At 18.1% G+C, this 26,184-nt stretch overlaps 8 protein-coding genes across 8 annotated transcripts; 6 read left to right on the forward strand and 2 right to left on the reverse strand.

The window, feature by feature from the left end:
- Window positions 1-185: 185 nt before the first annotated feature.
- Window positions 186-1,316, forward strand: ACT1 (actin I, putative; the record flags this gene model as incomplete). The annotated part of the gene is made up of 1 exon (XM_028679711.1): window positions 186-1,316. One exon carries the CDS (start codon window positions 186-188, stop codon window positions 1,314-1,316), a length of 1,131 nt encoding a protein of 376 aa, XP_028535397.1.
- Window positions 1,317-3,058: 1,742 nt separating this feature from the next.
- PRELSG_1461300 (conserved Plasmodium protein, unknown function) lies at window positions 3,059-8,047 on the reverse strand (the record flags this gene model as incomplete). The annotated part of the gene is made up of 4 exons (XM_028679713.1): window positions 3,059-3,469; window positions 3,554-7,213; window positions 7,354-7,593; window positions 7,832-8,047. The coding sequence occupies 4 exons, from the start codon at window positions 8,045-8,047 to the stop codon at window positions 3,059-3,061; spliced, it is 4,527 nt and encodes a 1,508-aa protein (XP_028535398.1).
- Window positions 8,048-9,149: 1,102 nt separating this feature from the next.
- On the forward strand, window positions 9,150-13,619 carry PRELSG_1461400 (conserved Plasmodium protein, unknown function; the record flags this gene model as incomplete). Its single annotated transcript, XM_028679714.1, has 10 exons — window positions 9,150-9,368; window positions 9,724-10,048; window positions 10,222-10,315; window positions 10,408-10,486; window positions 10,579-11,488; window positions 11,631-12,316; window positions 12,396-12,575; window positions 12,707-12,768; window positions 13,060-13,258; window positions 13,404-13,619. The coding sequence occupies 10 exons, from the start codon at window positions 9,150-9,152 to the stop codon at window positions 13,617-13,619; spliced, it is 2,970 nt and encodes a 989-aa protein (XP_028535399.1).
- Window positions 13,620-15,957: 2,338 nt separating this feature from the next.
- Window positions 15,958-16,563, forward strand: MTIP (myosin A tail domain interacting protein, putative; the record flags this gene model as incomplete). Its single annotated transcript, XM_028679715.1, has 1 exon — window positions 15,958-16,563. One exon carries the CDS (start codon window positions 15,958-15,960, stop codon window positions 16,561-16,563), a length of 606 nt encoding a protein of 201 aa, XP_028535400.1.
- Window positions 16,564-17,540: 977 nt separating this feature from the next.
- PRELSG_1461600 (conserved Plasmodium protein, unknown function) lies at window positions 17,541-19,076 on the reverse strand (the record flags this gene model as incomplete). Its single annotated transcript, XM_028679716.1, has 1 exon — window positions 17,541-19,076. The coding sequence occupies one exon, from the start codon at window positions 19,074-19,076 to the stop codon at window positions 17,541-17,543; it is 1,536 nt and encodes a 511-aa protein (XP_028535401.1).
- Window positions 19,077-20,238: 1,162 nt separating this feature from the next.
- On the forward strand, window positions 20,239-21,801 carry PRELSG_1461700 (pre-mRNA-splicing factor, putative; the record flags this gene model as incomplete). Its single annotated transcript, XM_028679717.1, has 1 exon — window positions 20,239-21,801. The coding sequence occupies one exon, from the start codon at window positions 20,239-20,241 to the stop codon at window positions 21,799-21,801; it is 1,563 nt and encodes a 520-aa protein (XP_028535402.1).
- Window positions 21,802-22,351: 550 nt separating this feature from the next.
- PRELSG_1461800 (conserved Plasmodium protein, unknown function) lies at window positions 22,352-23,473 on the forward strand (the record flags this gene model as incomplete). Its single annotated transcript, XM_028679718.1, has 1 exon — window positions 22,352-23,473. One exon carries the CDS (start codon window positions 22,352-22,354, stop codon window positions 23,471-23,473), a length of 1,122 nt encoding a protein of 373 aa, XP_028535403.1.
- Window positions 23,474-24,370: 897 nt separating this feature from the next.
- On the forward strand, window positions 24,371-25,640 carry PRELSG_1461900 (signal recognition particle receptor, beta subunit, putative; the record flags this gene model as incomplete). The annotated part of the gene is made up of 4 exons (XM_028679719.1): window positions 24,371-24,837; window positions 25,162-25,293; window positions 25,379-25,496; window positions 25,569-25,640. 4 exons carry the CDS (start codon window positions 24,371-24,373, stop codon window positions 25,638-25,640), a joined length of 789 nt encoding a protein of 262 aa, XP_028535404.1.
- Between the last annotated feature and the right edge of the window lie 544 nt (window positions 25,641-26,184).

The raw sequence follows: 26,184 nt of genomic DNA on the forward strand, positions 1-26,184 counted from the left end.
TTTTTTTTTTTAAATTTTAATATATATGAAAATTATTTTTACAACATAAATTTTAGTTATTTACTTATTTATAAAGAATTATTAAAAAAAAATTTTTTATATTATTATTTTTATTAATACATATATATAAATTTTTTTTTTCTTTTTATATTGATATAAATATTTTGTACTTTTACATTTTAAAAATGGGTGACGAAGATGTTCAAGCTTTAGTTGTTGATAACGGATCTGGTAATGTAAAAGCAGGAGTTGCAGGAGATGACGCACCTCGCTCAGTTTTTCCAAGTATAGTTGGTAGACCTAAAAATCCAGGAATCATGGTAGGTATGGAAGAAAAAGACGCATTTGTTGGTGATGAAGCACAAACAAAAAGAGGTATATTAACCCTAAAATATCCAATAGAACATGGTATTGTAACTAATTGGGATGATATGGAAAAAATATGGCATCATACTTTTTATAATGAATTAAGAGCTGCACCAGAAGAACATCCAGTTTTATTAACAGAAGCTCCATTAAATCCCAAGGGAAATCGTGAAAGAATGACACAAATTATGTTTGAATCATTTAATGTTCCAGCTATGTATGTAGCCATTCAAGCTGTGTTATCTTTATATTCATCAGGTCGTACAACAGGTATTGTTCTAGATAGTGGTGATGGTGTTTCACACACTGTTCCAATTTATGAAGGTTATGCTTTACCACATGCTATAATGAGATTAGATTTAGCAGGAAGAGATTTAACAGAATATTTAATGAAGATTCTTCATGAAAGAGGTTATGGTTTCTCCACTTCTGCAGAAAAGGAAATTGTTAGAGATATTAAGGAAAAATTATGTTATATTGCTTTAAATTTTGATGAAGAAATGAAAACATCAGAACAAAGCAGTGATATTGAAAAATCTTATGAGTTACCTGACGGAAATATTATAACAGTAGGTAATGAGAGATTTAGATGCCCAGAAGCATTGTTTCAACCATCATTTTTAGGAAAAGAAGCTGCTGGAATCCACACAACAACATTCAACTCCATTAAAAAATGCGATGTAGATATTCGTAAAGATCTTTATGGAAATATTGTTTTATCAGGAGGTACAACCATGTACGAAGGAATTGGGGAAAGATTAACTAGAGATATTACAACTCTTGCACCTTCAACTATGAAAATTAAAGTTGTTGCACCACCTGAAAGAAAATATTCTGTTTGGATAGGAGGATCCATTTTATCATCTCTTTCTACCTTTCAACAAATGTGGATTACAAAAGAAGAATATGATGAATCGGGACCAAGCATTGTTCACAGAAAATGTTTCTAAATTGTTTAACAGTAAAAAAAAAAGTGGGGAAAAAAAAAAAAATATTATGATATATATTATAAAAATTAAAAATTTAATGAATCTAATAAAATAAATTAATGGATATATTATTTTGACATATTAAAATGAAACAGACATAAAAACTTTTCCAGAATGAAACATATTTGTGTATACATATGTGTATATATATATATATATATATATATATATATATATATATATATATATATATATATTTATGGAAATTTTTTTATGACGTGCTTAAATGGATTAAAACAATGAAAATATAAAAAGTCTTTATTAAAAGCATTATTTACTTAAAAAAAAAAATGCAATTCTTTTTCTTAATTTTATTTTTTCTTTATTTCTTTCTAACAATCAATATATTTGCTAATATCTTTATACATAGTCATATTCGTTATTTTATTTTTTTTTTCTTAATTTTTATTCTGTTATATATTTAATAACTTTTATTTACTGCTTTTTTTTACTTGTTACATATATAATTTTTTATATATTACTATTATAAAAAATTTATTGCGTAATTTTAGACTATTCACATTTTTTATACAATATTTTTTTTTTTTCATTTTTTTTATATATATTAAATTATAAAAAAAATATATTAAGTTATAAATGTAAATAATTTAATAAGCAATATTAAAAATATAAAGTAAAAAAAAAAAAAAATAAACGAATAAATATTTCGTTTTTATATTTTATGTGTAACTGTAATATATAAATATATATACATATATATATATATTATGATTAAACTGAATATATACAATGTTTTGTATATATATATATATATACTTTTTTGAGAAAAACATTTATAACTTAAGAATAAATAAGAAATGCATTTTTATTTCTTTTGTAAGAAAAAAAATATAATTATTAAAAAATTATTTGCATAATATAAAAAAAAATATATGAATATTGTGTAGTAATAGTTTTATATATATATGTCTTATTCTATATTATATTAAACTTTAATAAATTTAAGTATAAGAAAATATTAAGGAAATTTCAATGTGTTTTCTCAATATTTTTTTTTTCTTTAAATTGAATTATTGAAAAAACATTCTTTAAAGCGTAATATACAATAATTGTTGGTATATTTTATATTCCTTCTATTATATTGATTCCTATTTAAATTACTTTATAATGGAAAGAAATAAATTTTAATATTCTATAAGTTAACTTTTATTATAGAAGTTATCTAAATATTATATTTTTAAATCAAATGAAGTTAAAAAAATTTCATATTTCAAAAAAAAAAGAAAAAATCTAAATATTATTTTTGATATTTTTAAGATTATAGCAGATCATATAGAGAAAAAAAGAAAAAAGGTGGGGGGATGCTTTCTATAAGCAAAAAATTAAAAAAAAATAAAAATTATACATTAATAGTATAAAATTAAGTTATAAGAATTATAATAGATAATAGTTTGTGTATTTTTTTTTTTTTTAACACAAAAAAATAAAAGATTACTTTTTTAATAAGCATTCATGATTATAAATTAGTGAAATTCATTTTTATTTTATATAATGTTTTAGGCGCATGCAGTAGTTGAAAAGGTAAAATTTTTATTATATAAAGTACATAACAATATTGAAGTATATTTTTAAAATTTTTCTGTTTATAAATATAGAACAATATATGCATATAATCATTTAAAAAAATAAATATCAAAAAATTAATTTTTTTTTTTTTTTAAATTATAAATATAAAAAAAAAGTTATTTTTTATATTTTTTCAAAATTATAAAAGGGTTAATTTTTATACACCAAAACGTTTTACAAATGTGCAAAAAGTCTGTAAGAAAGTTTTCTAATATTTCACATAGAAAAGGTACTTTATATAATATAACTAAAACATTTGTTATATCAATTAATATTTTATCCCCTATATTCTTATTTATAATTCTACTTACTTTTTCATTAAATTCACTGTTATAATAATTTAAAATTAATTTATCTATTTCTGACAGATCTGAGATATTATTATCTATTAATCTAGTTACAATTTGTTTATATTTATCGTTTTCCTTCAAAATGTTTATTCTTAACCTAAATCTATTAGCTATATCTTGAAAAAGGACACTAAAGATGTTTTTTGTATTATCTTCATGTAGATATACTGACAAAAGCTATATTAAATAAATATTTTATAAAGTATATATATGTGTAATATATAAAATGAAATTAAAATTAAAAAAAAAAAAAGGTATTACCTTATATGTAGAATGCAATTGCATTCCAAATGGCAAAATGTCACATTCATAATTGATAGAGCTAACTTTTTCATTATTTATTAAATTATCTGAAGAAATCCATATATTTAAGTAATAATCAAAACGCCTTGTCAATATATCAACTATTTTTTCTTCTAACTTTTTTTTTAAAAACAGTGTTTTATCTATTAAATTCTTAAATTTTTCGCAATATATTTCTTGATCATTATTTTGAAATCGAAAATGAATGGGTAAATATTCATCTTTGTAATATAATTTTTCAAAAGGTTTTCTAAAATTGCATATTATATTTTTTATAGGATAAGTATCTATATCTACTAGTAATTCTTCAAAGATACTTTTTGTTTTGTTAATATTAGTTCTTTCATCTATTCCTTTTTTAAAGAAATTTTTTTTAAAATTTTTCTTATTTCTTTTATAATTATTGTCAACATAAGTGTCCGAATAATTTACTATATTAATTTTTTTTTTTTTCTTAATTTTCTGGAAATTTCTTATTTTATTACTTGCATTATATAAATGATTTCTTTCTATATTTAATCTTGTAATTTTCTCAATATTAACATTTGTAAGATTCATATCAAGATTATTTGCATATATTTGCATATTTGTATTCATTTTTTTCGATTTTAATTTTTCTTTTAATTTTGCAAAATATAGTTTTTGTAATTTTTTGTTTGAAAATAAAATCGTTGAAATTTCAGACAACTCTTTTGAAAGATTTTTTTTTTTTTTTTTTTCCTTAGTAGACATATGCAATATATTATAAAAGATTGTGAATATATATCTTAAAATGCAATATGTGAAATCAATCGTATTAATAACTATAGCTATAATTTTTATTGTAATGCTATTAAGAGAACTGTTGGTAACAGCATACCCATTTACTATTAAATGTTGAATATTTTGAAAAAAAAATTCATAAAAAAGAAAAATTTTATTTAAAATTTCATTTGATATAAATGGAAGAGACGTAAGAAATTTTATGTACTGAAACAATGTGTATAAAAAAGTTATATTACTATTTGTCATATAATAATATTTATTATTTATATATATTTTATTAATACATTCGTTATTAATAAAAAAATATTCTTTTAATTTCTCATTTATCTCATTAGGTACATCAACTATTTCCCATTTTTCAATTTCAAATAATTTTTTAATTTGTATATTTTTAAATTCATAAAAATTTTCAATTGATATTAGTGCTTCGCGTTCAAAATATTTTAATATCTTTTTTATAGATTTTTTTTCTATAAAAGTATTTATATGACTGATTCTTTCTTTTAGTTTTTTTTTTAATTGTTCTAATTTTTCATCATATAATAAGCCGTTCCTTATTTTTTTCTTTAAAAAGTTTTCGCTGGTTTTACTAGAAAGGTAATAATCTTCATCTGCATTAAGAGAATTATTATTTTTATTTTTTTTTCTTATATTATTTTTTTTATAATTATTTGTTAAATGAAAATATTCTCCAAGGTAAGCATTTTCACTACTTTTCTTTTTGCTACTACTATATTTTTTATTATTTTTATTACATCTAGTATTATTGCTATTATAATTTTTATTTACACTTACTAAAACGGAAAAATTGCATCTATTAGTAATTTTTTTTTTCTTCCTATTCTTATTGTATTTATTGACATAATATAATTTTCTGATAATTTTAAAATAATATTTCACAAGTTTTATTTTTATAGAAAATTTACATCTTATTAATTCTCTTTTTTTTCGTCTTTTCATTTTAATTGATTGTAGAAGCAAACTATTACATTTTATAATTTTATTAGTTCTATTTTTCATAAAATATAAGCTATTATTTTTAATTTTCTTTTTAATTTTAAAGAATTTCTTATTCATATATAAATATTTATAATATAAATAAAAAAATACCTTGAAGTAGTTTTGGGGTAGTTTCTCTTTATTTTTTGTAATAAAATAAACTATATTAATAGTACTCCAGAATAAATGAATCACTTGATTTATACTTAAATGAATAGGGTTTTCCTTTCTTTCATTAAATATTCTTATAATTTTTTTTAAAAAACAGTTAAAAAAGTTGTGGAAAATGTCAATATAATTCTTTAAATATCTAAAAAATATAAATTTGATTTGTTTTATTAGATGAATGTTTTTAAATATTATGCAATCAAAAACAGAAGAACTAATATATTTTTTTACATTATTTATATAATTATTATCAAAAAAAACTGAAAATGTTTTAAATATTATGAAGCTCATCCATCTTTTTATTTTGAAATACACCAATTTGGCTTTGATAAAAAAATTATTTAAAAAGGATACTAAGTGAGATATTGGAAAAAAATATATGTATTTACATAAGTTATTTGTGATTGATTTTTTTGTGAAATTTAGCATTAAACGTTTTTTACATTTTTCTATTATAAGAGAATCACAGTAAAATTTTATTTTATTTAAATTTATATTGTATTTGACTATATCATTTTCCTGAATATATTCTTTATTTAAATCATTATACTTATTTTTGTTTTCTATTAATTTTCTTTTGTTATTTTTGTTTATTACTTCTTTATTTTCATTATTTAATTTATAATTTTTAGTTACATGATTAGAATCATTATTTACCTTACTTTCTTTGAGACTTAATGAACACTTTTGAGGAAAGTTATTTATATCACACATTTTATCATTTTGCATAATTAAAATAGATTCGTTCAATGTATGAAAAAATATATCATCTAAAAAACATTTTATATAATTATTGTTTATGCAGAAATTATCTAAATGATCAAATAATTCATCATATAATAATATGGGTGTAATCAATGTATTTAAATTGATCATTCCTTTTTCATATATGTTTCTTTCTTTTCTATAATTTCTATGTATTAATGAATACACATTTCTTCTCATATAATTTTTTGATTTAATCTTTTTATTACTTCCATATATTTTATTATATTTTTTTTTTTTACTATAATGATATAAAAACTTTCTATTAGCTATTTTATGAAGCCTTACAAAATTATGAATTTTTTTATCAATGTCGAGTAAATTTATTGTATTATTATTGTTATTTTTGTTTTCTCTTTTTTTCGTAACTCCAGAACTTTTGTGTTTATCTAAATTATTTATTTCCTTTTTTCTTAAACTTATTCTATTTTTATTAAATATAAATAAAATAGAATAATAAGAAAACTCAAAAATTAAATTTTTAGACACAAAATTTTTTAAATAACATATATTAAAATTGGAAAAATAATTTTTAAAATAATTAAAATTTAAAGAATTTTTGCAATAATGATACATTTTAAGGATTTTATTCACAAGAAATATGCATTCGTAAAACTTTTTTGATTGAATATAAAATTTTAATTTTTTCAGTAAATTTTGAAAATATATAAACTTTTTAAAAATACAATTAATTTTTTCACATTTCCTTTTTAATTCATTATATTTATTTATATGGATTAGTTTTAAAATTATTTCTTTTATATCACTTAATTGGGTTTTTATGTATTTTACTTCATTGTGTAAACTTTCTATTTTATCTTTTAATTCTTTTAATATAATAATTATATAAAAGTAATCAGGAAATTCACTAGATATTAATAAATTTAAATATGTTTCAATATGATCAAGATCTTCATTTAACTAAAAAAAAATATATATATATATATACATATTTCTATTTTTTTTTGTAAAAATAATTTTTTTTTCATAATGAAACATTGCACACTTAGATATATATATATTTCATATATTAAAGTATTATTTTTTTTTTTTTTCTATACATGTTCTTGTAGTAGCATAATATTTGATACATTACATTTTACATTTTCATCAAAAAAAATATTATACTTATATTTAGAATATATTTCCAATTTATCAAAATTTATATTTGCTTTTTTTTTACTTTCTTTTTTATATTTTTCTATTCGAATATGTTGATGTGGATTCTTTAATATTCCTTCAAAATGATGTATGTCTATTTCATTTAAATTTTGACTATTTATATCTTTTATATTATTTATCTAAAAAATAAAGAAATAAAAAATTTATAATATTTATTAAAATTAATATATGCTATATAGTTACTAAGCTTCTAATTAAAATAGGTAAGATAAAGATTTCTATGAATATATATATATTTATATGTATTTGAACTTTTTTCTTTTTAATTTTTGTATTTTTTTATATATAAAATATATTAATAAAATTATATATATATATATAGCTTTAAATGAAAGAAAAATATGATAAATGTATAACCTTTGTTATGTGATTAATGTAATAATCAAAATCTCTAATATCAATTTTTTTTAAATTAGGAATTGATAAGTTTGAATATATTTGTCTATTATATTTTTCATTTTCATTCTCTTTTATTTTATCAATGTTTACAACATTAGATATATGAATTAATTTGTGATTTCTTTTACATAAAGTATTTTCATTTTCTCCATTTTTGAATTTATATTTATCCATATTTTTTATTTTACATTATCCTTTTTCCTTTCATTTTTTTTTTATTATTATTTTTTTATAATATATTTTACTATGCAAAATCATACTTTAAAATGTTTTGAATTTTTGTATAAAATATTTTATGAAACTAATAAAATTGAATGTATTATTTTTTCCAACATAAAAAAATAAAAATATTCAATTTACAATTTAAATTATTTTCTGACACATTTAAGCATGTGAAAAATTTTGTAAAAACTGTATTAATATGCTAGTATTATTTATATGTAAATATAAATAATTAAATAAACCATTATAAAAATTATTTCTATGCATTTTTAAAATATAAGGTTAAAATTATTTTTGAGTCATCGATTATTTCGATAGTTTTTTTTAAAAAATTTCATAATATACTGTTGAATGCCCTATATCAATTTTATTCTTTAATTTAATAACCCACTTTAAATAAATATTATAGAATTCCTTTTTTCTTTATTTTTTTTTTTGTTTTATTTTTAGTTTTACTTTATTTTAACTGTGTATAGTGAATAATTTTTCTTTAATATATATTCATAAATATATTCATTAAAAAATATGTATTTGATTTTTCTAAATTTTAGTTTTTCTTGTTAATTTGTTTTTTGACATTGTTGTGAAGTCCTTTATATTTTTTTACAATTTTTAAATGAGATATTTTATTTTTATATAAAATTTAAATTAGAAACAATAAAAAGTAATTTAAATATATTATTATATATAGAAAATAAAATTTTAATTTATAAATATTTATAGAAGATTTTTACTTATTTTTTAATTGTAAATTTGGACATTTTGATGTGTGTAATATATTCTGAATTTTTTTTTTATTTCCTAATTTTGGTGCACTGTTTTTTTTTAACTTTTATTTTAATGTTCTTTTTATTAGTTTATTATATTTTATTTCTTTGAAGTGCATAAAAAAAATGTATTTATAAAAAAAAAAAAATAAAATAACAAATTAATTCACAGTAATATTTATATGATTAAATAAAAATATTTCACTTTGATTCCAAATTAGTTAAAAGTACTTGCAAAAAATTACATATAAGTGTAAAAAGTTCTGGAAAATATTACTAAGAATAAAATGGCAATATGCAAAAGTAAATACAAAAATTTTGGATCGGAAGACGATAAATTATTGTACAAAACTTGTACTGAGTCTCCTGAACATTTTCATATATATTTTAGAGAATTAAGAAATCATTTATTGAGATATAACAAATATGAAGAATTATACAACTACTGTTGCAACAGTTTGACAAATATAAAAAATAATCCTATGTCTAGAATAACAACATTAAAAGTATGTGCATATTTCTGTATCTATATATTAATATGAAAAATACTCCATAGAAATAAATAAGGAACAAATATAAATAATTTTCTATTTTAAAATATATTTTAAAAAAATTTTATATATTTTTGAAGTTATATGACTTGTATTTTCTTATTATATTATTCAAAAGAAAAATACATTTATATATATATATATATATAAAATGCCTAAGTTTTTAACATTTTTTAATAGATACACTAGCATAAAACACTTTTTTTATTTAAATGGAATATAAAAAAAAAAATAAATAAATATAAATTTTTGTTTAAATAAAGAATCATTTGATAAAAAAAAAAAAATGAAATTTCTTTTTTTTTTTTAGTTAATTAGTATAACATTAATACAGAAACCGAAAAATATAAATCACTTAATTAATAAAAAAATTATTACATATGCATATAAACTATTAAAAAGAGACAAAGAAGGAGTTAATAAAAAATATATCTCTTATTTTGGTGATATAAAAAGTGAAGAAAGAAATTTAATTGTTACAGAATCAAAACATCTTTTTAGAATTATTAAAAACATAACCTTAATAAAAAATTCAAAAGAACAAAAATTTATTAAAAATATAATAAAAAAAATAGAAAATAAAAAAATTATAATACCAGAGAAATTTGAAACTTCTCACAGCATATTACTATATGGTTATATATTTATTTTAATATATTTTAATTGAATATTATATTTTTAACACTTTAAAAATAAAATTTTATATTTTACTTTTTTTTTTTTTTATTAGAAAAGCAATAAAATATATTTTAAATTAAGTGAATATATATACATATATATATTGATTTTCATTTACACTTTTTTCTAGATTTTGATAATTGCAAAAAAGAGATATATGAACTTTTAGAAAATGATCATGGAAATCATCATAAAATAGAATATGTATATTCAAATTATATCAAGTAAAGATAAACATAATATGCAAATATAAATGTAGGTATAGGTATCTATCTATATATATATATATGTATGTATGGCTTTATTTGTTGTTTAGGTTGTTAGATGAAGTAAAAAAAAAAACAAGAGATTTTTTATATAATGGAGAATATCAACTATATTGCGATTTTATTAGAGTAAAAAAATAAATATAAATATATAAAATTATAATATTTATGCGAATACTTTTTTTATTGCCATATATATATACTTAATTTAATTTTAATAGGAAACTCAAGACGAAGAAGAGGTAAATATTAGGTATGAATCCTATTTATTATGTCTTCAAGATAAGACATATAAGGAAAGAGAAGTTAAAGAATTAAGCCAAGATAGTATATTATTAGAAGAAGAAATGAATAAAAAAAGTAAAAACATTTCAAATTTGAAAAGTGAGAGATTGTTTAGTTCTTCTTCTAGCATTTTAACTAAAAAGAACATCCAAGATAAAAAAGAGTTCAATCCATCAACACAAGACTTTTCAAATAATTTTGAAAAGTTTGAGATAAATTCTTATAACAAAAATGTTTATTATGATGGCTCCGTAGATAAAGAAAGTGAAATAAATAAAAAGAATCTTAAAAGAGAAGGAAAAGATAAAAAAAAAGGGGAGATGAATTATCAAGTTGTAATAAATAATGATGAAGAAAATAAAAAATATCAAATTTCAGAAGGTGAGAAAAAGAAAGAACAAGAGATATATTTAGAGAAAGATGAAAAAGAAGAAAAAAAAAAAAAGGGAAAAAAAAAAGAAAAATTACAAAATATAAATTTTAAACATGAAGAGAAAGAAAAAAAAAGTGAACTAGAAATATATTTAACAGAAGAGGGAGAAAAAAAGAAGGAAGATGAAATAAATTTAGAAGAGAAAGAACAAAATTTTTTGACCTATAATGAAAAATTTGATATAAGAGAAATTAAAAAAAATACCAATGAAGAAACTGATGTAAAAGATGGTACTATAACAAAACATTCATCAAATAAGAATGTTGAGTATAATGAAGAATATACTGTATTAGAAAATAATTATTATAAAGAAAAGGAAAAAATAAATTTTTTTAATGAAAATAAAATTATTTTAGATTTCATAAATAAAATATATGTCAATGATAAGAAGGAATATAAAATATATCAACCAGGTATATATCCTATTATAATAAGTATTAATTTTAAATAAAATATAGAATAAATTATTTAAAATTTTTAAGTAATATACATATATTTTTTATATTTTAAAATTCCATTATTTTTATGAAAAACACTTTTTTTTTTTTTTTATAGATAATATAAATTGTTGTAATTATAAAAAATATGTAAGGAACAATAAGGAAAGAGATACATTCTATAGTGATAGTTTTGACACGGCTGAAAATGAAATAATAAATGAATTTAACTCTATGTTAAATGAAGAAAAAAGGGAAAATAGCGTTGTAAATTCATATAAAAATATAGAATTTAAAAATACAATTAATAGAAATGATAGTTTTATATGGAATAATCTAATTAAAAAAAGTAACTTTTATAGAATAAAGGAAGATTTTTTAAATTATAATAAATTTTTAAAGGAAAAAGAAAAAGAAACAAAAATAAAAACTCTCGGTGATCTGTTGGGAATGAATAAATACATTAAATTAAAGAAAAATACTAATAAATATAAAAGTAAAAAGACAAATCCGGATGAATTAAATAGTCTTATCAAAAAATATACAAAACATATTAACGTAAAAACAATGTTGGGAAATCATAAGGCACCTGAAACATTATTTAATGAGAAAAAAATGGAAATTACAGTAGAAGGAAATAAAGAAAAAAATATAGAAAGTGATAAAAAAAAAACAGAACTGAAGAAGGAAAATGTTTCTTTAACTTCTTTTAACAAATACTTTACTTTATATGACAATATAAAGAACATGCAAAAAACAATTTTAAAAGATAATTCATTGCTATATAATGATGATAATATAGAGGTATGTTTATTAATAATTATTATATAAAAAAAATATAAAATTTTTATGTCATTATATATATCTTTTTTTTGAACTTTAGATATCTCTAGAACAATATTATTTTGGTAATGGAGGTTTGATAAAGTTATATTTGAAAAACAAAAAATTAGTAAATTTTTATGATATTGATATACAATTTTCTAATAAAATATTATTCCCTTTAAAATTTAAGTTTCTAAATTACGAAAAAACGTTGTGTTATAATGCAACAAATTGCTATGTAATGAAAAAATAAAAAAAATGACAATTTATTTTTAATTATAACCCTATATAAATTTTTTTTTTCATTTATTGTAATGAGTATTAGTATATTTTGGAAAATATTAATATTTTAAATTATTATTTTATCAGGAAATAGCAGTTAAGTGTTTACATATATACAAAGGATTTCCATTAATAAAAATTTCCTTTAGGTAAGAAAATAAAAAAATAATTATGCTTAAAAATCTGGAAAGTATATCAGATATTTATATTTTAAAATAATATATGTATATATATTGACACAATCAATTAATATAATTCTTTGATGGCATCATGAATAAAATTTTTTTACTATATGCAAATATTTATATATTCATTTGTTCTAACATAATTATTGCATTTTTATAATAATTATTTTAACGAATATTTAATATTTTCTGATTCCTAATTTTTTGTTTTAACCTAACAAATTATATTTTATAATTCAATAATTTTAATTATAGGATGCAAGATATGTTCAAAAAAAGTATTGACTTAAGATTGCCTATATCAATCAACAAATTTATGAAGAAAATGAAAATAACAAAAGAAGTTTTTAATAAATTTTGGAATAATGAAAAATTTAATTTATACAAAAAAGAGAAAATTATTTTTAAAAGAGATATTGTAGATAAGGAATTCATTTTTAAGAATTCTTGTTTGGTATTTTTTATATCTTTTTTATACAAACATTTATTATTTCAGACATTTTATTTATCAAAAAAGAAAAAATATTATTCTTTATCATATACATCATATTTTATTACTTATAATTTAATAATACAATTATATATATATTAATTTTTAGGGTGATGCACTGAGTGTATGCTATAGTGAAGATAGAATTTATTTTTTTGGTTGTTATTCTGAGAATTCAGATATAATGGAAAATTATTTTGTTCTTGTAGCAGTTGAGATAAAAAAAAAAAAATTAAAGATTACATGCAAATCAAATAATCCTACACTATCATCTGCTATCTTATTTTTGATGATATTATTATATAAGAATCATGAAAAAAAGTAAAAAAAAAAAAAAAAAACAATTAAATTTTGAAAATAATAATGTTATATTTATTATTTTTTTTTCTAAAATATACTTCTCCTGTTCTTATTAATTTTTTAATTTAATCTTTAATTAAAAATAAATATAAAAGAAATATTTCTTTTTCTTTTTATTTGTTCCATAATTTTTTGATCATGGATTGAAACTGTTTTCTTTATTTCCTAAATTCTATATTTAATTTTATTCTTTATTATGTTATTTTTTTTAATATGTTTTTTTTAAATGTTTTTTTTTTTTTTTAAATTGCTTTTTTTTAAATATGTTTTTTTTTAAACTTGTTTTTTTTTTAAATTTGTCTTTTTTTAAATTTGTATTTTCTTTTACTTTATTAAGATGTGATTTTTAGAATTATTCTATTTAAAAAGTGTATTTATATAAAATATTTCCTTTTTTTCTTTTTTTTTTAACATTTTTTTTATATCTTAGATTTTACATATAAATTTATAAGTATGAATTATAAATTAAATATAATAAAGTTATTAAAACTAAAGTATTCCTTTAAAGTATAATTGCCTATTTTTTTTTAAAATATTTGTTTTTATTTATTTTTTGTGATATATATTATAGTGCTTATTTATTGAATATAATTTCATTTATAAATTATTTGTCTATCCCCCACCGCTTTTTATTATTTTTATATGAATTTTTAATTTAAAAAAGACATATATTTATTAATATTTATTCCTGTTTTTACTCTAGAAATAGGAAAAAATAATTATAAATAACTTAAAGGAAAAACGTATATAAATCATTCAAGATATTAACCAAATTTCATCAAAGACTAATTTTTCCTTACTGTATTTACTAACACTATTGAAACGGCATACTTTATAATTTTTTATATTACCATAAAAATTATTGCTTTTAAAATAAAATTCTTTTTATATTAATAATATAATATCTTTTTAAATAAATGATAGGCTACATAATTATGTACTAAAGGAAAAATAGAATAAACAATAGAATTACTAGTTTTTCAATATTTTTTTATTTTCCTCTCTTATTTTATTAAAAGACGAGATTATAAAAATTTGCAGAATCTTGTAAAGAGAACAAAAAAGCATTTAAAATATAATTTTATTACTAAAATTTTCAGAAAAATGTGAAAAAAATATACATATACCTTTAAAAATAGACAATATTTATTTTTCACAACTCAATAAATGTACTTATTTCCTTTTTTTATAATAATGATGCCGAAAAATTCTAATTGTTTTATACCATTTTTATGCATTTATGTGCGCAAGTATATGTATATTTATAGATATAAATATTATATTGGCTATCTGTTATATATTTTGAGTATTCAGATTATTTAAGAATTAAGAAAAAAAAAAAATTTAGAAGTGCATATAAGTGTATATAAAAATTTTCTGTACAGCGAATCTTTTTAAAATTAAATTAATCACAGTAAACAAAAATAATATGCCTTATTTTTAAGTAATATATACTTAATAACTTTCCTTCTTTTATTATATAAATATTTTCAATAAAATTTCTTCTAAATAATGTATAATACCATATAAAAAAAGTAAAATTAAAATTAAAAAGGAAAAATATATATAATTTGATTCTATATTAATCAAAAAAAAAAAAAAAATTAATACACGCAATTATTTTATTTTTAGCTTTTTTCCTTTACTGGGTAGAAAATATTATACATTACCTTACAACATTTTCTTTTCAAAAAAAGCTATAAATATTTTTGCCTTACAAATATTTATAGTTTCATTTTTTCCATTATTTAATTATTTATATTATTTTATTTATTTTTTTTCCCCCTCAATAAAAAAGGTGTGCTTTTTATAAAAATGAAAAAAAAAAAAAAAAGGCTCATTTCCGGTTTTGCACACACATCTTTAGATAATAGCTTTAAATAAAAATATGAACAATCAAAAATAAAAGGAAAAACATATTTGTGTACTTAAATATAAATAAATAATTTTTTTTTTTCTGATTTTAAAGGGTTTCCAATGTTGTTTATAGCTGTAAAAATAAATTAAATTTTAATTAAAAAAAGGAAATTTTTTTTTTTTTGTTAATTAAAATATTGTGTAAAATTAATTTTCTTTCTTTTTTTAATTTTCATAAATCTTTAAAAATTTTGTTTAATTTTAATTATATATATATATATATATATATATCTTGTGAGGGTATATTTAAATCGTATAATTTTAATTATTCATATATTTTATTTTAATATTATTTAGCTTTATTGGCATATTTCAATTATTGTTTTTTTTCTAATATTAAATATAATATTATTATTTTATTTTTTTTTTTTAAATAAGGTACAAAAATGGAAAAAAATTGCCCTGTATGTTATTTTAATTTACCAGATCCTGAATCATCTTTAGCTCCATATGATACTGAATTAAATTATTTTATGTGGGGACCAGGGTTTGAATGGAAACCAGAATCTGAAGAAAAAGCTTCATCACTTGAAGAAACTTATGAGGAATCTGAAGAATCAGAGGCAGATTTAGAAAATTTAGATGAAAAAGTAGATAAAAGTGATGCGAAAGCATTTTTTAATGAGAAGAGTAGAAATGGAAAAATAGGTATAGAAGATGCTTCTGTTAATGCTAGAAAATTAGGTTTAGCTCCATCAAGAACGGATGAGGAAAAAATTAGAGAGAGATATGGAAATAATTTAACTTATGATCAATATTTAGAATATTTATCATTATGTGTACATGATAAGGATAATACTGAGGAACTTATTAAAATGTTTGCTCATTTTGATATTAACTCAACTGGTTATTTAAGTAAAAAACAAATGAAAAATATTTTAACAACGTGGGGTGATGCTTTAACTGAAGAAGAAGCGACTGATGCCCTTAACGCTTTTTCAAAAGAGGATAAAATTGATTATAAATTATTCTGTGAGGAAATTTTGCAATAAAGGATATTTTACTTTTTCCTTATTACACCGTAAATGTTATGAAACTTACCTACACCTTTTTTTAAAATATGGTTTTGTGATTATCTCATTTTTATTTTATTATAGTCGAATGAAATTTACATATGTATATATATATATATATATATATATATATATATATATATATATATATATATATACACTTCATTTTTATATTCATATTTTACTTTTTAATTTGTAATTCCTTTTTGTAATTTGTCTTTATTTTTTTTATTTTTTGTTTGTTTTTTTTTTTTTTTTTGATGATAATTTATTTTAAATACAAATATTAAGATACTCATTTTATAATAAAAAAAATGATGATTTTATAATTATTTAACTTTATAATTTTTGCTTGATTTTTTTTTTTAGCCTTTTATAAAAAAATTAAATACTATTACACATTTTTATTTAATGATTTTTACAATACTATTTATTATATATATTATATATATATGCATGAAAAAAAAAAATTAACTTGCAACTTTTAAAGTTATATAAAAAAAAATAATAAAATTGCGTTATTTTTATGCAGTATATTATTATTCTCATGTAGGCAAAAAAAAAAAAAAAAAAAACTAATTGGCATGCTTACACAATATTTAAAAATAATTTTTTTTTCTCAATAAATACAGAAACAAGGAATTTGAAGAAAAAAAAAAAAGAAAATATTAAAGAATTAAGAAACTAAAACATTTATATATTTTTAATACTTATAAAAGAATTTAATAAAGGGAAATAATTGAAGTAAAAAATAAAAAAAATTGTTTTATAGTAAAAAAATTAATTAAAAAAAAAATAAATAAATCAAAATAAATGCACATAAAATATTTTGAAGTTAAAACAACATATATCTAAAAAATAAAAGCAAATTGAAACATTGTATTCTTAAATATGCTTACCTTTTAATATAATTTCTCATAAGCGATATATATATTTCCTTCCTAGAAAAAGTTATTTCAATAAGTTAATTGTAAAATAAACCAATAAAAATCAGAAAATAAATAAAGAGACAAATTAACTGGATTATCAGGTGAAGCCCGTCCTTGCCCAACAATTTTAACTTTTTTATTGACATTAATAAAAGATTTATTAATTATATTAATATAATCTTGATAAGAAAATAATTTCGTAGTAAATATAATTAGCAGTAACCCATTTGATGTAACATAATTTTGTGCTAAATTAATTAAATTAATATATCTCCTAGAACCTGATTTAAGAAACTGTGATTTAGGAATCAAATTAGGTGGATCTAAAATTATTATGTCAAATAATTGATTACAATTTTCAAGGAAATTTAAAGAGTCGGAACATAAAAATTCTATATTATTTATATTATTTAAATTAGCTGACTTTTTAGCTAGTTGTACAAAATTTTTATATTTTTCGACGCATACAACTTTTTTTGCTTTTCCTATTTTTGAACATTGGATACCAAAAGATCCGACGTATGAAAAAAGATCGAGAACATTTTTTTGATAAGAATACTGGCATAAAAGATTTCTTAAATCTTTTCTATTAAAAAACCATCCTGTATTTGGAGAATCAATTAAATCTATAATAAAAAAGCAATTATTTTCGATTAATGTTACTTTATCTGGTACCTTCCCGTAAATTACTTTTTTATATATTTCTAGTTTTTCATTTAATCTTTCTTTATTATCATTTCGGAATATTATACCTTTTGGCTTTAAAAGTTCAATAAGTGCATCATTAATATTGCAAGCTAACATTTCACACCCAAGTGTTAAATGTTGTATACTAATGTAATCATCAAATCTATCAACTATTAAACCTGGGATACTATCACCTTCACTATTTATTAACCGATAGCAATGACTACTATTTAATATTGGATAATTATGAATATTTTCATTGGTGTTATTATCATTAGCAATGTTGTTATTTTTATCATTACTAGTAGTATCTATAGTTATATTAGCACTTGGTGTAATTTGATGACTAATGGAATTGCTCATATTATCTGTTTCATTCTTCACTATTTTATTTCTCCAAAGCAAAGCATTTTTTATTTTTTCTATAAAAAAATTTATATTTATTGAAAAGAGAGAATTTTGATTTATTATTCTCGCACTAATTAATGAATATGGATTAAACGTTGCAACACCAAAAGATTCATTATTCATATTTTTTACGTTAACAAGGGTAAGAGGATTTGTTTTTAATTCTTCTAAATTTTTAACTTCGTTACTATAAACAAAAGGAACATTTCTTTTTATTCTTTTATCATGAATATTATTCTCTTCTGCATTTTTCAAGTACAAATCAGGCCTTAAATTTACATTATCTATATATTGTTCGTAATGATATTTATATAGTTCTTCTCTAAATTTTGTGTTTTTTTCAAATTTTGATTTTTTTTTTTCGAAATTTAATACATTTTCTTCATATTTAATGTTAGAAAAAAATCTACATTTAAAATTTTTACAACATTTTTTTGTTGATTTTAATGTCAACATCTTATATTTCATATGTATATACAATAGAACATTATATTACATTTATTATCTTTCAAGAAAATAAAAAATGATATATATTTTAATAGTAGTAAACTATGATTTTTTTTTTTATTTTTTTTTCACAATGCTCTATGTTGTGATTTTAATTTTACCTATTTTATCTAATTCTATTTAATATTTTTAAATATATATAATTTATTTTATATTATTATTTTATTTTTTTTTAAATTAACGCATGATTAAATGCTAATAGTAAAGTATTCTACTTTCAAAGAAGCACTTGTCTTTATAAATAAGGAATTCTTTTTCAATTACATTTTCTATAAATGTAAAAAATTCTTTATTTTTCTTTTTATTTATACTTTTTAATAGTACATAAATATATATTTATATATTTCAAATTTAATATTTTCATATATTTATTTAAAATTTTTTTTTGAAACTTTAAAAAATTAAAGAAATTAAATAGAACTTACAAAATTAATTTTTTTTAAAAAAGTCAAATTAATTTTTTTTTTTTTGGTAAAATCAAAAAAATTACATGTATAAAGTTATGTAAGGCTATAAGTTCAGCAAAAACAGTGATAATTAATAAAATTAATAAGAAAAAAGATGATGCATAACAAAAATACTTTTTTAAATATTCTTTTTAATTTTTAAAAAATTTTTATTACATACGATTTAGATAAATTTAATTCCATATAAAGTACAATTATTTTGTTAAAATATTAGCTAAAGGAAATAAATCAAAAAGTGAAAAAAAAAAAATAATAAGAGATAAAACAAAAAGTTTAGGAAGAAAATAAAGTATAAAATAATTAGAAAAAAGAACTAAGAATTGTATATAATGTGCATAAAAAATAATAAATAAGTATATTGTAAAGGAAAACTTAACATAAATAAAATATAAAAGAGCATAATTAAAAGCAATTTAAAAAAAGAAGATTGGGGGAAATAGTAGAAAAACATAAGTTATTATTGCAATTAAAAATGTTAGAAAAATAATAAAAATTATCAAAATAGGTAAAATACATCATCTTATAGAATATTCTAAAAGTATTAGTTAGTTTATAGGAACAATATATATATATAACTATACATTTTCTATGATACTTAAAAAATGTAATGTATTAGAAAATTGCCAATTTTAATTATTATAAGACATATTTTAAAAATGAACGAATATTTAAAAAAAAAATATTTTAAAAAAGCTATGAAGAAAAGTGGGCAAGAAAGGAAAAGTAATTTAAAAATTTATGATAGTGAAGAGGAATCCAATCAAAACATTTTTCAAAATAATATAAAAAATTATGGTTCTGATAAATATGAATATGAAGAATCAGATAAAAGCTCTGATGTACAAATTACCGTTACAGAAAGTAATACAATGGAAATATTACAATTATCTAATGAAGACAAAAAAAAAATTTTAGAATCATTAAGTGGAAATCCTGTAATAGGTTCACCTGAAGAAAAAAGTGAAATCAGTAAAGTACAAAAGTATCATTTAAAAGATATATGCAAACAGAAAGAAAAAAAGAATAATAATAATATATTAAAAGGCTATGATGTTTACAATAAAAATAAAAAGTCTAAGGATAAAAGTGTAAATTATGATGGAAAGGAAGACGATTCTGATTTATCTATTCCTAGGAAAAAAAGAGACAGAAGTGAAAGTTCTTCTGATTTATCTATTCATAGAAAAAAAAAAAATAGAAGTGAAAGTTCTGATTTATCTATTCCTAGAAAAAAAAAAGATAGAAGTGAAAGTTCTTCTGATTTGTCTATTCCTAGAAAAAAAAAAGATAGAAGTGAAAGTTCTTCTGATTTGTCTATTCCTAGAAAAAAAAAAGATAGAAGTGAAAGTTCTGATTTATCTGTTCATAGAAAAAAAAGAGATAGAAGTGAAAGTTCTGACTTATCTATTCCTAGAAAAAAAAAAGATATAAGTGAAAGTTCTTCTGATTTATCTATTCCTAGAAAAAAAAAAAAAAAAAGTGAGAATTCTTCTGATTTATCTATTCCTAGAAAAAAAAGAGATAGAAGTGAAAGTTCTGATTTATCTGTTTCTAGAAATATTAAATGTAGTAAAAATGAAAAAGATACCTTAGTAAATATAAAAGGTAAAAATACTTTTAAAGATTACTCAGAATCAAAATACACTGATTCAGATATATCATCATCATTATCGTCTGAAAAGAAAAATAAAGAACTGCAACTTGTTCATTCAAAAAATGTTGAAAATGAAGGAGTTAATTCTACTATTTATAGAGATAAAGATGGTAAAATTATTACAAGAGAAAAGTGGATTGATAAACAGAAAAGTGAAATGAAAAATAGATTTGAAAAAAACAGAAAAAATAGGAAAAAAAAAAAAAACGACAATACTATAAAATTGGAGTGGGGAAGTGGATTAGTTCAAAAAGAAATTAGAGAAAAAAATATCGAAGAAAATGAAAAGTTAATAAATAAAAGAAACATAGTAAATTATGATTATGATTCTGATTATGACTTAGAATTAAAAAAGAAAAAAAGAAAAGAAGATCCTATGAATATATATTTAGATAACAAAAAAGAAAATCAAAAGCCAACTTGTAGATATCAGACTCCCTATAATAGATTTAATATTTTGGCTGGATATAGATGGGATGGCGTAATAAGAGGAAATGGTTTTGAACAAAGAAGATTAGAAGCATTAAAAATGAAACAACAAAATAAATTAACCATATATGAATAATGTATCTGATTTTTGAAAAAAATTTATTATAGTAAAATATTTTAATAAATTTTAACTTTTCTATTTTTTATGTTTTTTTTTTTCCCTTTTCCTTTGTGCTTTTTCTATTTTTAAATAATACTATAATATTAAAAAATAGTGAAACCAGTAAATTTGATGCTATGAAAACATTAATATTTATATAAATATACAAATATATATTTATATATATGTTTATATAAATTTTTTTAAAGAAAAATATTTTAACTTTTATATTTTCAATTTGTTACCTCATATTTTGAATATATATATATATATATATATCATATAAATTACATGTAAAAATTATGTTTATGCAGATAAATTTATATTAAAAATTTTTAAAAAATTGCATAAATGTATTTTTAATTTAATAATATAGAAATTTTTTAACATATACAGAAATTTTTTTTTTACTTTAATTTTTTTTTATTTTATGAGTTCCTTTTTTATAGATAATTATATATATATATAAATACAATTTAAAAAAAATATATATATATATATAAATAGATTTTTTTTGATAAATACAATGAATAATTTATATAGAAGATTTTTTTTTCGTTCAAATATATTAAATAAAAATATTTTATACCGAAGAGATGTTATAATAAATAATAATTATATTTATGTGAGAAAGAGAAGTTTCTTTTTTAAAACTCAAAAAAGCAATATAATAAAAAATGAAATTGATGAAATTTTGAAGAATGAAAATGCGATTTTCCTAGATGAACAAAAAGGAAGCTTAAACTTAAAAGACGAGGAGGAAGAAGAAAAAAAAAAAGAGGAAGAGAGGAAAAAAAAATTTATACACAAAAAAGGAAAATTTAAAAGATTAATTATATTTATAAGTTTTCAAAGTGTGCCAATAATTGGCTTAATGTATTTATTTAAATATTTAGAAGATGTGAAATTATCGGAGTTAAATTATTCATTTAATTCGTCAGAAGATATCATTAATGAAACTATAGAATTGATTAATGGTTCTTCTAAATGTTTTTGTATATACTTGAATAAAAATCAAATTAATACATTTTATATTGAACCCCTTAGCCCTGAAGAATCTGAAATAAATTATGAGATAAAATTAGAGCGTGAAAATAATTATTTCGATAAAGAAAATCAAAATAACGTAACAGATAAAGATCAAAAAGAAAATGATAAAAATAATTTTAGTGAAAATACTTTAAGAAAAAAAAATAGACTTCTTAATGAAAAAAATGAAGAAAATATTAAAAAATTGTTATATTCATTGAATAAACCTATAATGCAAAAAGTTATGGGTTCAAAAAGTTCAATGGGGTTACCTTTAAATTATTTATATTTTAGTATTTCAAAAAACTCAGATATACATAATTTTTTAAAAACTAAAAAAAGCGATATCACCTTATTATATTCGGATGATAAAAAAAATGTTTATGCTACATTATCTGGAAATGCTTCTATAATAGAAAATGAAGAAATCAAAAATATAATGTGGTCTGATAAATGGTCATACATTATACCAGATGAATATAAAGAAAATTATATTTTAGTTAAATTTACTCCATCTATAGTATCATTAAAAACTATAGGTTTAAAAGATGATCATTGGAAAAGTAATATTGTTAAAAGGTCAATTATTAATGATAACATGTCTTGGGTGAAAATTTAATATTTTTAAAAATATGTCATTTTAGTATATATATATATATATATATATATATATATATACATACTTCATTTTTAAAGTACTTGTAATATATCCTATTCTTCTTAATTTGTCACTTTTTTTATTATTTTTTTATTTTAAATAAAACTTTTTAAACATAAAAAAAAAAAAAAAATTTTTTTTTTATTATAATTCTTCTTAAATTTAAAAACAAAAATAAAGTATTAAATACCCTTTTTTATTTTTTTTTAATAATAATTAATATATGTATGAAGTTGTAATAAGATTTATAATTTATAAAAAAAATTGTGTTTTTAATTTTTTATATTCTTATCACAATGAATCAATAAAACTTTAAATTCTAGAAATAAAAATGTAAAGAAATAGATATAAAAATACATATATATATATATATTACATTATTGTTCTTCCGATATTCTAAAAAAATGCTTCATAGAAGTTTAAATTTTTCTTTATATACAAAAAAATGTTTTTCATTTCACCTTTTAATGGAAAGAATACATTAATATTTATTTTATATAAATTAAAAGAACAATTAATAAAAAAAAAAAAAAGATATAACATTATAAAAATTGCCAATTACAATTATAATTTCATTTTTTTTTTTTTTTTAAATGTTAATGATTGTTTTGAAATGAAAATGTTATATTTTTTTTTATTTATTTATTTTTATTTTACTATTTTGAGAGAAAAAAGTATATATATAAATAGATATGTATAGATTAATTTTTGGAATAAAAACACATTTTTAAAAATTCTTAATTTAATTAAAAAAAAATTAATGTAGTATAAATTATTTATAAGAATAAAAAATTTAATTTATCTTTTAAGAATATATATATATATATATATATTAATGTCAAGGTGTAAATTTATAAAATGGATGTATTATTAAATATTTTAAAAAATATAATATATAAATTAAAAATATATTATGTGAAGTATGGGATAGATTTAAACGAATTTCACAATTTGCTTTTTATAATTAGTTTGTTATTTGGATTAGTATTTTTGTTTTATCTTATATTTATATTATTCAAAATATTTAAAAAAAAAAAGAAAACAAAGCAAGAAATAATATTATTGTTAGGGCCATGTGATAGTGGTAAAACAACATTTTTGTTTAAATTAAAAACAGATAAAATATGTAGAACAATTACTTCAATGAAAGAAAATAAAGCTTTTATTTTTTTAAAAAATAAAAAAAAACAAAAATGTATACAATTTGTTGATTTTCCGGGTCATCCTAAACTATCTCATTCATTAAATAAATATTTTGATCTTACAAGGATTATTATTTATATATTAGATAGCTCAGATAGACAATCACTAAAACTTGTTGCAGAGTAATAATAAAAAAATTATAGTAAAATAATTATTCTTATATATTCAGAATTCTAATTTTATAGAAAAAATTAAAAAATAAAATAAATAGACAATATTAAAAAAATATATATGTTTATTATATAAAACAATAAAATAATATTATACTTTCACATTATACATGTATATATATATATATATATATATATATATATATATATATATTTAAGTATATATAAACAAAACAATAAGTAAAAGATTATTTAAATATGTTTTGACATAGTATGTCAGTAGTTTATATATACAGTTAGATATTACATATATGTTAATTCTTTTTAATTCATTAGGAAATTATACGAATTATTTACTAATAAAGTTATTGTTGAAAAAAAAATTCCTTTTATTATTGTTTGTAATAAAACTGACTTATGTAATTCTCGTCCTAAGCAAGTTATTAAAGAAGATTTAGAAAGAGAAATGTAAATTAAAAAAAAAAATTTATATATATATGTTTATATGAATTTCTAAATATATATATATATATATTAACCAATTTTTTTTTAGTGAAATTTTGAAAATGTCTAAATATAATTCACTTGAAGAAGATGATAATGATGAAATAGAAAATTTGTTGGGGACTAATTCAGAATTCTTTAGATTCGAAAAAGCTCCTTGCCATATAGTAAAAAAAAATAAAAAAAAAAATATTAGATATATACACAAATATATATATACCTTTACTTAAATTTTTTAGGAAATATGTAGTGCTTCAGTAAAAAATGATTGTATAGAAGAAATAATTGAGTTTATAGAAAAACATTTTTAAAATTCACATTTTTATAGTTTTTAAATCTTCTTTCCTTTTTTTTTTTTTTTCTATTATTAATTTATTTAATAAAATATAAAAAAAATTGTTTTTAATTAAAATACTTTTTAAATTTATCTTTGAAAATAAAGAATAAACATTTTTTGTTAATTTTTAATTTTTTAATCATTTTAAAATTTATTAAATTAACGCTTTTGTTTTAAAAAATGAAGATTCTATTTTAATTTCATTCAAGGTCTTATTTTAAAAAAAAATATATGACCTAATTAATATATTTTTAACATTAGGTTATTATTTTTAATATTGTATAAAATGTAGTTATATATTTGTATATAAGGTAATAATTCTGTAAAAATTTAATTAAAAAATAAGTTAAATTTGATTAAAGTATATGGTTACATATAGACTAATTTTGTAATTATGATAAATATTTAAAGATGAAAAGAAAGGAATGTGCATAATAAAAAATAATTAACGTATGTTGTGTAAATTATGAATATAAGAAAAATTAAAAGAAACATAATTACTAAGAATATGTAAAATA

This window comes from Plasmodium relictum (genome assembly GCF_900005765.1).
Source record: "Plasmodium relictum strain SGS1 genome assembly, chromosome: 14".
NCBI lineage: Eukaryota > Apicomplexa > Aconoidasida > Haemosporida > Plasmodiidae > Plasmodium > Plasmodium relictum.